General features: G+C 39.5%; 1 protein-coding gene across 1 annotated transcript in view; it reads left to right on the top strand.

Annotated features, from left to right (window-relative positions):
- Positions 1-13,528, top strand: part of LOC139716112 (gamma-aminobutyric acid type B receptor subunit 1-like) — a 47,410-nt gene that overhangs the window by 22,865 nt on the left and 11,017 nt on the right. The window contains exons 5-7 of the mRNA XM_071627669.1: positions 2,468-2,533; positions 10,734-10,928; positions 11,663-11,801. Of these exons, the coding sequence (XP_071483770.1) occupies positions 2,468-2,533; positions 10,734-10,928; positions 11,663-11,801 (400 nt within the window). The remainder of the gene's footprint in view (positions 1-2,467; positions 2,534-10,733; positions 10,929-11,662; positions 11,802-13,528) is intronic.

The raw sequence follows: 13,528 nt of genomic DNA, 5'->3' as shown, positions 1-13,528 counted from the left end.
GCACGATTCCCTTTAGATCACCCCCGTCCATCCTTTGCAGATCAAAATATGAATATTTCAAGCGTAGCTTCCATTAAGAAGAATAGTCAATAGGAAAGGAGTTTTGTACAAGCGAAAGAGAGACAAGACAATGTAGCGCACGGAAGCGGCTTTGTTATGCTTTCGTTACTTAAGCGATATTGGCCTGACAGCCGCTGTTTTATTATTTCTCTGTGAGCTTGAATTTCCGCTTCATCCCTCACTGATTTTACGGTTATTTTCTTTTTCTTTTCTTTCTTTTTTTTGGGGGGGATGGGGGTTGTATTTCGTCTCCCTTTTAGTTTTTGTCTTTATTTTCTTTCATCATTTTCTAATTTTAGACTTCAGACCTCACCTTGCTCTCGCTCTTTCTGTTTCTCCCTCTGAAATAAATTATAAAACATTTTTCCTTCACGTTCATCCTATCTGTCCTTAGTCAGCGACACACACACACACACACACACACACACACACACACACACACACACGTGCGAACATAGGCCCTACAATAATTTTTGCCTCGTTAGTGAAGTTTTGCTTCACGGGTTTTTCTTTGCTGCTGCTGCTGCTGCTGCTGCTGCTGTTGTTGTTGTTGTTGTTGTTGTTGTTGTTGTTGTTGTTGTTGTTGTTGTTGTGGTTTTGTCTTTGTTGTGTAGTTTTGTATTTTGATATACAACTTTAGATCCGCGACGCTAATCCTATTTGCCAATTAGGCAAAAAAATAAATAAATAAAAAGAATGAAAGTTGTTCTGCGCATTCACTAAACAGCTCTTCTCAACTGAGCTCTCGTTGTCTATCTCGAGAGGAGGCGCTCCATAGCAATAGTATCGCAGATCCAATGCTGCCTATATGATGGTGGGGCTGAAATGCTGGACAGGAATATCATGATTCTGTTGACATTTTTCAGTGATTTCTATCATCATCTTATTGACATATCCAATAAACGTGCCGTGGGTGGCATTTTTCAGCGAGCATATAGTTAAACTCAGTTCTACCAAAGTGTTGGTATGACAATAGGTAAATGACATGAATGATATGTTAAATGATGACTCAAAGTTGAACATTTCTTACAGATGTAGTAATATAACAATGACACACTTGCTTGTACAGATCATATTGTTACGTTGTAACGATTTTGTGTTTTTGAAAGCAAAAGAAATGACATAAAATGAAATGAAATGTTTATGGTTTTAAACACGTATCGGTCTGTTGACGGTGAGACTCAAAGAGCAAGTGGGAATTCTTTGAGATGACGTTAGATTAGCTTTTGACAAGTATCCGTTTTTGTGTGTATGTCTATTGTGCAAATAGAAAATAGTTTGCTGTGTGGCGTGGTCATTACATAATATCAAGAATAGAGATTTAATTAAAGATATGGTGAGTAAATCTCAGGTTTGGAGTAATTCAAATGTTATGGTTAGAGCATCTAATGATATGTCAGTAAATCTTATGTCCTTATCAATGACGTGTGCAGTAGTTCTATAGGCACTTTGCAGTTGTTTGCGTCCATTTCAATCGTATTGAATGCCTCAGTTAATACCATGCTAGTATCATGGGCTGCAATCAATGCTAACGATCCTGTCTCTATGGTAACCGATCATGATAATCCCAGAGAAGAAAAAAGCAGGGAACTATTGACGACAAAGTTCATAGAATTGTCTACTGGCATTTTTTTTTCCTCATTTAATGTGAATATACTTTCATGTCATTTGATACATTACAAAACTACTCTGCTGAACTTCATGAATTCTGTTGTGTATCGCAGCTTGACGTCTTGCTGTAGAGCTCCTTTATAAAACAGGCCTATACCTTATAAGTGCTGCTTTTAATAATGGGTCCTTTCTCTAACCCTTTTCTGTGCCAGCACTTTGGACGGTGTGTGCAAAGCCACGGGGATTTCCCCAATCGGCAATCTGCAATCACAGGTTAATTAAGTTAGAATGAATAAACGCCAGAAGGAAACTTAACGTCAGGACGACCGAGGTTTTATCCAAAGAACGATGCCATCATAAGAAACGTAGATACTCGAATCTTCATCCGCTGAAGTTAAATTTCAGTTTGAAGAATAAACGCTTTTGGTTCAGCGAGTTTCAAGGAGACGAAGAGAAACACAACAACAAACGAAACGTTATTAAACGCCATTTTAAAGCAAGTATGCTTGGATATTGCACACATTCTTGTGAGGAATAATATTTGGGATTACTTTTGTAAAAAGGGTTCTTCTGCTCTGCAAAGATGTTTGTCAGAATTGTGTATATGAATGTCATTGACACTGATATCAATTTCTACTATTATGTCTATTGTTTTGTGATGAATTTCATTTTTAGTTGTTTATTTATTTGTTTCTTTGCTGTCAGATTTCTATGATTCTGACTATACACTATGTTTGATTATTGTTGCATTTTTCTGATTGACCTTGCTTGATTTTAATTCCTCGACTTCCTCCAGGAAAAAGGGGCGTGGATCATTTTTGGTAATTTCCAAGAAACGATGGCGAGAAAGGTGTTTTGTGAGGTAAGTCAGGAAATATATTATTTGCCAACTTTATTTATTGACTTAATTGACATATTTCTTTTCTGGGACTGACATGGGAATTAAGCTCGTAAGAAGCAAAAAATTGTTTGCTTTTATAGGCAAGCTCTCTCATGGGGCGATGAAAGAAAGTCGAGTTGCAATCGAGTGCAAGACTTGCGATTGATACTTTGGATTTGTAATTGATTGCAACTTTCTTGCAACACCCACCTGGACACTTTGCGCTGATTGTTCCTGCTGAATATCTACTCCTTTCATTTTTACTGGGGGGCGTTTCATCAACGAGTTCGTCGGAGGTTTTCACCGACAAATTTGCTATCAGCCAATCAGACGCAAGGATTTCAGTAGCTTTTAACAGTTATCAGTGTAAATCACCGACAGAAAGTTTCATGAAATGGTCCCCTGTTTCATCCTTACCATCGTTTTCGTCATCCTCCTCTTTGATACACAATGTAAAGTGATGTATAGATGTCACACAGCAATAAAGGAATAAACAAAACATTATTAGAAACTATAGTTACTGAGTGGATGATACATGGCTGTGCTTTTACTGGGTTTTTGTGTGAAATAGATAATGTCAATAATGCCCCATTTTGAAATTAATTTTTAAGTTGATTCAGGGAGGTGGAAGAGAGATTCCCACCTCCCTGGTTGATTCAACAAGAATCAACTCACTGTCCGTGTTCGGTTGCTGTTTCGTGTACAATCATTTAAACACTGGAAGTCGAGGCGAATACAGTACACGGCAACACAGCATTAGAGGTCTTGTGATGTAGTTCGATGCAACAATCTTTCCTTGTGCATTAGGTTACATCACGTATAGGCCTACGGGGCCATTAAATGGTGGAAATGCTTACTCAGAAAGCTGACACATCGTTAAGTTAGGCCCTATACCAAAATCGATTCCATCTCACGCAGTCACCCCTTTATCTTGAACAAGTGGGATGAAATTTAATTTTAATAGAGATGTAATTATGATTAAAATAATCGTTCTTGCCTTATATTGGGTAAAAGCAAACAAGAAACATTATCATTTTTGTTCAATCAATCATACGTTGTAACTGGAGGAGACTGAAGCAACATAAAAACTCAAACCTAGCTTGATCGCGTCCTCTCTAACTGATCTGACCCGGGCTATCACATGACCATTTAGTGGCCGGAGTGCTTACTTTGCGAGCTAACACCTAACCACTCTCCATTTATTAAATCATAGTGGCGCCGCCATCCATTACGGCTAATGACAAGTACAAATGTTAGCCCGGGATTGCAAGGGACATGGATGCAATTTGGAGAGGGTGCCTTTCACGTTGCTTCAATAGGTCGAGCACAGCGGCTTATTACTTTATTTCATTCAAATCCAAATTAATCAGTAATAGTGTTGACTCCACAGATGTGCAATTTCGGGAACACTCACACACCAACACACACACACACACACACACACACACACACACACACACACACACACACACACACACACATACACACACACTCCAACCCGCTAACAGGCCCTCGTGAAAGACCCTCGCACATTATTATGCACACATACTTCCCCACTTCGCTAAAAATAACAAGAAAAAAATCATTTTTTCAAATTTTCAAATTATCACATTTGATTTTGTAGACTTCCCTGTCGGCACCCACAAACCCATGAACTCACGAACCCACGAACCCACGAACCCACGAACCCACGAACCCACGAACCCACGAACCCACGAACCCACGAACCCACGAACCCACGAACCCACGAACCCACGAACCCACGAACCCACGAACCCACGAACCCATAGATATTTATGCACTTCGAATGCATTCTGGCTCACTACACATTCTACCGCACATCCATCACAGTGCATAGTGTGGGCAATGATGAAATCAAAGGTAACAACACCCAATGATCTTTGTCTTCTTTACGGGACTTTGCATCAACTTACACGTTTCGACCTCATATGGACCGAGAATTTTGCCAAAACTCACAATGTAGCCAATCCGTATGAATGTGTGGAACACTTATTTCCGCCTCACCCTATAACGGATCCATACTAGGTTACGTTCCATAAAGGCAAATGTAGCTACTGACATTGAATTTTGGGGAGCATTTCATTAAGTGTTATGTCAGATATTTTCACTAACAATTAAGCTGCTTTCCGCCAATCAGATGCAAGGATTTCAGTAGCTCATAGGCGCCGGAAGTGGGGGGGCAGGGGGGGCGGCCGCCCCCCCAATCCAAAAAGTGGGGGTGCAAAACGCATTTTTGCCCCCCCAAAAAGCCCCCCCCCCCAAAAAAAAAAAAAAAAAAAAAATTGTAATAATAATGATAATAAAAATAAATGAATAAACAAAGAAAATAAAATAAATATGTATATATATGAATAAAAGGGAAAAAATATGGCTTCAAACGGCAGCTTTTGGACTGTAAAATGTCAAAATTTTCAAGCTCGCTCGCTTCGCTCGCTCGCATCCAGCAGTTGAGCCCGGTGCGCCTCCCCCTTAATTTCTAAAGCGAAAAACATAGCCACGACGGCAGTTGTTGGACTCTAGAATGTCAAAATGTTCAAGCTCGCTCGCTTCGCTCGCTCGCATTGAATCGTTATGCCATTCTCCTAATGTTGCTGACAGTAATTGCCAGTAGTTGCGCCCGATGCCCCCACCCCTTAATTTCCAAAGCGAAAGATAAATATAGCTACAAACGGGAGTTTTGGGACTGTAAAATGTCAACATTTTCAAGCTCGCTCGCTTCGCTCGCTCGCATTGAATCGTTATGCCACTCTCCTAATGTTGCTGCCAGTAATTGCCAGCAGTTGCGTCCGATGCTCCCCCCCCCCTTAATTTCCAAAGCGAAAGATATAGCTACAAACGGGAGTTTTTGGACTGTAAAATGTCAAAATTCTCAAGCTCGCTCGCTTTGCTCGCTCGCATTGAATCGTTATGCCATTCTCCTAATGTTGCTGCCAGTAATTGCCAGCAGTTGCGCCCGATGCGCCGCCCCATTAATTTCCAAAGTGAAAGATAAAGCTACAAACCCCAGTTTTGGGACTGTAGAATATCAAAATTTTCAAGCTCGCTCGCTTCGCTCGCTCGCATTGAATCGTTATGCCATTCTCCTAAATGTTGCTGCCAATAATTGCCAGCAATTGCGCCCGATGCGCCCCCATTTATTTCAAAGCGAAATATGTAGCTACGATTAAAACTCCAGTTTTGGAACTGTAGAATATCAAAATTTTCAAGCTCGCTCGCTTCGCTCGCTCGCATTTTATTGTTATGCCATTCACCTTATGTTGCTGACAGTATATAATTTGTCGATCGTTTCACACCGTCATTCCATAATCCATGTAAGGAAAACTTACAATGTTCCTCAATGACTGCGTTGTTGAATGTATCACATTCCGTAATGTATTGTAGTCCCATTATTGCTCACGCACACACGCACAAGCATAGTACAGACCGTCAAAATTACTTTATGGTTCCCCCATGTTTCGACCCACCGTACGCCACTTTACATATATATATATATATATATATATATATATATATATATATATATAATAGATGTGTGTGCGTGTGTGTGTGTGTGTGTGTGTGTATGTGTATATTGTGTAACATATGCATGGTCTAATCTTGAGCCCCCTCCAATGTTTGCCCCCCCAATCCAAAACTGCTTCCGGCGCGCCTGCAGTAGCTTAAAACAGTTTAAAAATTTCACGAAGTGCTGCCCTAGCGATCATGTTCGATTGTAACTTTTTTTTGTTTGAAATCCGCAATTCGCATATACCTGTAACTTTTGCGTGGTGTGTTGGTCAGTCAACGTAAAAACAAGATGACATGCTCATACCAGAACCTCCACAACTTTCATTTAGTTGACAGGATTCCATTCAATTTCCTCCGTACACGAACAAGTGGATCCTTTCAAACTAATAGTCTGACTGGTAAATTAATCTAATCTAATAAACAGCCCTTTCCCTTTCCACCCTGAATCCTATATTGGGTGGATTCTTCAAGAGGACATTAGAGCGAGTGCCATCACCATCGGAGTGACCATCGGATAAAATCAATCGCATAGTTCCCTGAAGTGAAGCTGGCGTCCTGGAATGAAGAAGAAGAAAGGCGACGAGAGATTGAAGATCAAAAATAGGAAGAGAGGATGGGAGAGAGATACTCTTATAGCTTTAACGTGGTAGATTTACATCTCCCTCTATATCTCTCTCTCTCTCTATCTCTCTCTCTCTATCTCTCTCCCTCTATATCAATTCAATTCAATTCAATTCAATTCAATTTTTATTTTCCACTCATGGGGTGGAACGCCCTCGTCAGCCAAAGGCTGGTTTTCAGAGGGGTCCACACATACAGGTTAAAAATACAAACATTATACATACAGTATGACAAGGATATACATCACATAATATGCAAAGAATAAGAAACAAGGTACAAGCACCATGATAGCTTGTTTCAGACACAAACGAAGAAAAAAGAAAAAAATATCTACAAGGCCTTAGATTACGACATAAAAAACAAAAAAAAATAAGGGCATGTGACACTGAATTTCAAATACAGAAGAGAATCGGTATTGCTGAGATATCTTGACTGTGAATTGATGAGTGAAAAAAAGAATGGTTTAAACTCCATCCGGTTACGCATCCTATATTCATAATTATTTTACATCTCTCCCTCTATATCTCTCCCTCTATATCTCTCCCGCTATATCTCTCTTTATATATATCTCCCTCTATATCTCTCTCTATATATATCTCTCTATATATATCTCTCTCCCTCTATATCTCTCCCTCTATATCTCTCCCTCTATATCTTTCCCTCTCTATCTCTCCCTCTATATCTCTCCCTCTCTATCTCTCCCTCTATATCTCTCCCTCTCTATCTCTCCCTCTATACCTCTCCCTCTATATCTCTCCCTCTATATCTCTCCCTCTCCTTCTTCATCTATATGTCCTTCTCTATCTCTTTCTCTCCTTCTTCCTTCTGTTCTTACTCTGCCTTTTACGTTCATTCCTCTTAAAATTTGTTCCTCCATTCATCTTTTGTTCAACCTGTTCACAGAGAGATTGTACACCTATTGATATCTTGTCTTTCTTCAGTATCTTGAATTCCTGTCCACTTTTAATAAGTTTACAGATTGTCAATAGACTTATCTTTATACATAACGTTCTGCCGCTCTCTTTTCCTCCTTGAATTCGCATTCATGAATAGTTTCTTGTTTTTTACATACCGCTTCAACTTATTCTTGACCTCCGAGTCTTTGCTCTGCGATTACAGAACAATTTAATTTTGGATTTTACTTAGTATTATCTTACTTACTCAGCCCGTGCGTCATACCTTTTTGTTAAAACGCCATTACGAAATTCAGCTTTCCATCGTAAACGTTATTTCCATCGGTCGACGTAACTATGGTAACGCAGTTAAATTCCTCTTTTCTCCATCCTGCTTTCTGTTTTTATAACCATCTTCTTGCTGCAATGAGCACGTACTTTTTATATGCATTGTTTTATATCTACTTTACTTAAATAAAAAAAGACACCTCAAACTCTGTTGCAATATTGTGATCATAATAATGCTGATGACTATCATATTTCTTATTGTTTCATGAATGCGTGATAGAGCGATGTAAGGAAAGTAAATCAAAGGAAGCCGCTGGATAAACAAACGTGTATTTGCGAATATAGGTTGTGTTCCATCCTGATTTTATTGTCGTTCAAAAAACTGTCGAGAATTCTTTCCTTTTTTGATATGCATGATATCTCTAATGTCTTTTTTGGGACCGTTTTGTTCTTCTATATTTCTCTGTTATTCATGGTTTCTCCCTCGTACATTTTTGTTTTCTTTCACGTTTCCTTGGCCTAACTGTTAGTCATACCAACCACTGCTGAATCGGCTTCCGCAATGCATTTTCCCTTCCGGTTTTTTTTTTTTTTTCCCGTGACATTACTGACCCTTCCTACTCAGTGATTCTCTGCCCATATATTCATGAAGAGCCTTTGATAACTTTATGAATCGCCAGCAAATAAGCATAGCACCGATTTTCCGTGTCATCCCTGGACAATCAAATTTTCCCCACTCAAAGCCCCCCCCCCCCCCCCCCCCCCCCAAAAAAAAAAAGTCTTCCTCTTACGTGCCTCGGTGATTCCATGTCTTTCCTTGGTACATGCGAACGTGACAATCTGAAGCTCATCTGGTAAAAACTTCAAATTTTACAAAAATTTTTCACCTTTTACAAATGTGTGTGTGTATCCCATATATCGATCCACCCTCTGTACTGTCTGTTTTGCTGGAGAATTCTCATCAGCTATCACAACAATCTGTGGCCCGCTCCATTTTTGTTTACATTGTGAAATGGCGTCATGTTATGCTGATTAAGTATACCATTAAATTCAAGGAAAAATTGCTTTCAGTCACGGAAGCAATATCAGCGGAAGACGATGTCTCAGAAGACTCTCAATGTGTGCCGAGCGGTGTAGCTCAGCCCCAAAATAAGCCTAGAAGAACTTTGTCAGCAAAATGTAGGTTACCCGAAGAGCATCTCAAAGCAAGAGCTCTGAATTTCATGGACAAATTTACTCCTTTTTGTACCACTCGTGTATGAAAAAGGCGGTCGTTCATGAAACCATTGTAGAGCGTTCTAATAAACACAATTCGTCATCTCTAACGAAGACAAAAGAAAATGGGTCAATTTCAGCAGCCATTTCTCTTGCTGGAACATGAAACAAGAACATCCGTCACTTTTTGACTCACCCCGTCACTATAGACTGCTACACTGTCAAAACATCGGTGTTAGATTTAACACCACGAGTGTTAAATCTAACACCGATCAAACTTCAATAGAGGACCACACCCACAGGTGTTGAAAATGTATTGTGACGGTGTTAAAAAGTGTTCGCCTGGCACTTCGTGGTGTTAATTTGACACTGTGGCTGGTGATATTTTTGACACTGCGCTAGAGTTAATTCAATAATGACACCGCGTGGTGTTGATTTGATATTGGTGGTGTTAATTTCAATGGTATAACACCCGCCCAGCTTCAATAGGGGACCACACCAACTGGTGTTACTGTGGTGTAAATGTGTTTACACATTTTTTTTTTTCAAAAATCAAGTACTTTATCGGAAAATTCTTTATCGCCTTGTTGAAGTTCAAAATTAACAAGAAGTGCAGTAACTAAGAAACTCTTCAAAAAACAGTTTTATATTTGGAAATGACACCCGGAGGTGTTAATTTAACACCATAAATGAGCACCGAAAATTTAACACCAGCTCGGTGTTCACTATTTAACACCGGACTTTTTGCAGTGTACTGATACAAATCATTGCTTATGCCATCAATGCCCAATCTACATGTATACTGGTCACAGCTCTTAAACTGATATCATACATTTGTCTTCTTCTTCTTCTTCTAGTTCCTGGTAAACATTGAATTTCAAAATCCCATGACGGCTACAAATCACAATATTGCAGCAATATGGTACAAACGATGCTATGATAGTATTATGACTGAATGAAAAAGCCTTAAAGAGTGGGTTGAGTTACTTAATACGAAACAGTGTGGTCATAGAATCAATGTTGATAATCTGAGCATGTAAATCTAGTATTAAGAAAATTGCACAGGCTGTCGCTTAAGCAGCGAATTGACCTACGAAATTTTAACACTGGTTTTCACGTGTTTGTCAGAACTAGGCCCTGTTTATCTACAAAAGTTGATAACAAAATATCGTCAGACAAGAAACCTTTGCTCTTAATCAAAAATTCTTTTAGCCACACCACAATACTAACATTTGTTTTTCCAACAAAATCTTTCCAACTGGCAGCCATATGTGCATTGTCATGAAACAAATTACCTAGGCATCTCAAGCAGGCTGACACACAAGCAGTAGATGAGTCTTTTGAAAACGTATTTTTTTTTTACTTGTAAATCTAGTCTAGGCTTTGCGCTGTGAGAGTTTTGTCACTTTTAATCTCATTTATTTTCCTCTCTTCTCTCTCTCTCTCTCTCTCTCTCCTTCTCTCTCTCTTTTTATTATATATATTTTTATTTAGTTCCCCTTTTCCCTTCTTCAGTGTCAATATAGAGACATTACTTTTTGATATACAAAGTATTCATGCTTCATATCAAACATTTCATTGTATGAATTGTGTCTCAGTGTTTGACATGGTGACAATTGATCCGTCACTCCACACAGGCCTATAAGCAGAATCTCTACGGCAAAAACTACGCCTGGTTTTTGATTGGCACGTACAGCGCTCGGTGGTGGGAGAAACCCGACAATTCGACGTCTTGCACTCCAGCCCAGATATACGCGGCCCTCGATGGCTACATTTCCACGAGCGCTCTGCCGATGAGTCTTTACCCTGGCGATCCAACAGTCTCGGGATACGTACGTACCTTGCGGTCTGGTCAATATCTCAGACATAATTCATCATATATGGTTACTAGTAAGTCATTCAAATCAAATCATTCAGATATCAGATATATGGATGATCACTTTAAAGCAGACAAGCACTGGAGCTCCGAAACGACAGTGAAAATAACGCCCTTTTGCTGCTTTTTCCCCCTTATTAATTTCATACTTATAAAGTTCAAGTCTATAAAGTTCGTCTATTGTGCATTGCAATGTTACATAATTTATGCACTTATTCAATCTAAATCATATTCATGATTAAATATGTTTCAGTTGGAGATGGAAAAATCATCCATAATGAATGAATAAATGGTTCTTTATTGTGTATGACGAAGTCAGACTTGTTACTTTGAACTGCTTCATTGCTGATGCCTATATGTGAAACAGGAACAAAGACAAATGAATGCTTGTCACTAAATGTGGCGAAAATCAGTGGTAAAAAAAGGAAATATTGCAGCTTTTACCGTAAAAACTATAACTTCACAATTTTACAAGGACTGGTAAAAAAAAAAAATACTAACTTTTGTGGTGATGACATTGAGTGATTCTTGCCTTACGGGCAGGAGTTTGATTCATCTCTGAATTTCTTCATCTCTCATGCAAATGAGGATAATGAATTTGCTTTTGATTAATGGTGAATGAGATTATAAAACCTAGCTCACAGAAAATTATGCAATCTCTTAAATGTGTGTCTCTGTTCTTGATTGCAGACGGCATCTCAATTAGCTGACGCATTCGCAATGCGAGCCGAGAGTGCGGGGCTGTCAGGGGACGTCACCACGTCCGCCTCGGACGCCTACGATGCGGCGTGGAGTATCGCACTGACCCTGCACGAGGCCGCGTCGAGAGGTAACCGTGTGTTTTTACAACATCGTTCACGTTAGCAGTTTTGAGTTTCCTCATTTTCTGTTTACATTTTTTCGAGAAATATATATTTCTCGGTAGTAACTGGTGGTAAAATTTCAAAATCATTACTATTGATAAGAGTGCATCTTACTTAGTATCTTGAGTTAGGAGAAAGAGCGAAGAAATAGAAGTAGAGGGAGAAGAAAAAAAAAACGATGAAGGATCGAGATGAAGGAGGGGTTTCAATCTGATTGCTAGTTTTGTACAGAGAAATAAATAATGGGGCGTCAGGTACAGAGAACTTCGATTTCAGATATCGCATTTTCACCATATCCTGCCATTATATGCCCTGTATGTAATGGTGATTCATGTAATCTTCACAAATGGTGCTTGCCAACACATCCACCTGATGGGACTGTAGGAAGCCTAGTGTTTGACAATATCAATAGAAAAAAGGTATTGTAAGAAATTAAGTGAAAAATAATGAAAAGGATGTTTCGCAAAGTGTAAACTGAAGGACTCCACTCAAGTTGATTCTTTGTTTGAACAGGATTGACGAAATCCATAAATTGTTTTGAAAACGAGTGGAGTGCCTAACCAACTGACAAAAAAAAAAATGTAGGCCTAGTAGTATAATTTGTATTATAAAATGGGTGCAAGAACGTAGCCAATAGGAAGCGCTGAAATGAGTCACGTGGGCTTTGATTACTTTAGTACCATTGCACTGCAGTACCAGTGCGCACTCAATCAGTTGTTAAAGTGTGTCGCGCGCTACTATTTACGCGCTGTCAATCCTGTAAACAACTTCTAGTTCGGGCTGCCGGCCGGCCTTTCTTGTGTGCATAACATAATATGTGGCGTACGTATACAGTATACTCTTATACGTACAGTACTTACATGTGCGGGATTTCCGAGTTCGACGTGCTTGACTCGACTCTCTCGAGCGAGTGCTACATTAGCTGACTGGTATTGACCCACAAAGGTACGTGAAAAATGCTGTTAGTTTTCGGCCCATTTTATAAAACAAATGATGCACAGGATTATTTCGTGGCGTTAGTGAGATGCAGCTCACTCTCGGGTCTCGAGTGCGCTACGCCTCCACTAACGCACTCTATCCTGTGCATTTTGTATACCAATATGCTCATGAGCTGACTTTGAAGTAGCTTGTTCAATCTTTACCGAGGCCAATCACTCAGTTAAAAGAAAAAAAGAACACCAACAACACACGAATAGGCAGTAACAAGGACATGCTGGTATTGTGCGCAGTAATATGCGCAGTAGAGTATATTATGATAGTAGCTGCGCAATATAAATGTCCTTTACTATTGTCTCCCTACCTCGCTCTCTTTCTACACTCCGTTCGTATTCCGCCTATTTGCTGCATATAGCTTCTTCCTCCATTTACATCACGTTCGTTGTCTTTGTCAGTTCAGCGTGAACGAGACTATGAAAGGATGTTCAATGTTACTCTGATTCGGTTAATACTGCAATTTTCTGACCCGTTTTTGCCGCTTTTTTATATTTTTGTGGTAAGTTGGTAATTTCACCGGACACGCACGGAATATTAATTGAGAGGAGCAATGTGACAATGGTATTCATGCAATTTTGATGGCCAAGCACTGCTGTGTGAGTGGCGTAGAACATTCAAACCGGACTAGCTGTCTCTTAATTGCTGAATCGAAGTGAAGGTCGGTTGTTGGCAATTATCTCGGGGATCTATGAATAGTCGT

Source organism: Diadema antillarum, unplaced genomic scaffold (genome assembly GCF_040938485.1).
Source record: "Diadema antillarum isolate AM-2024a unplaced genomic scaffold, OU_Dant_1.0 scf00000061, whole genome shotgun sequence".
NCBI lineage: Eukaryota > Metazoa > Echinodermata > Echinoidea > Diadematoida > Diadematidae > Diadema > Diadema antillarum.
The sequence above is the reverse complement of the archived record's forward strand: the minus strand, read 5'-3'. Positions and strand labels throughout refer to the sequence as shown.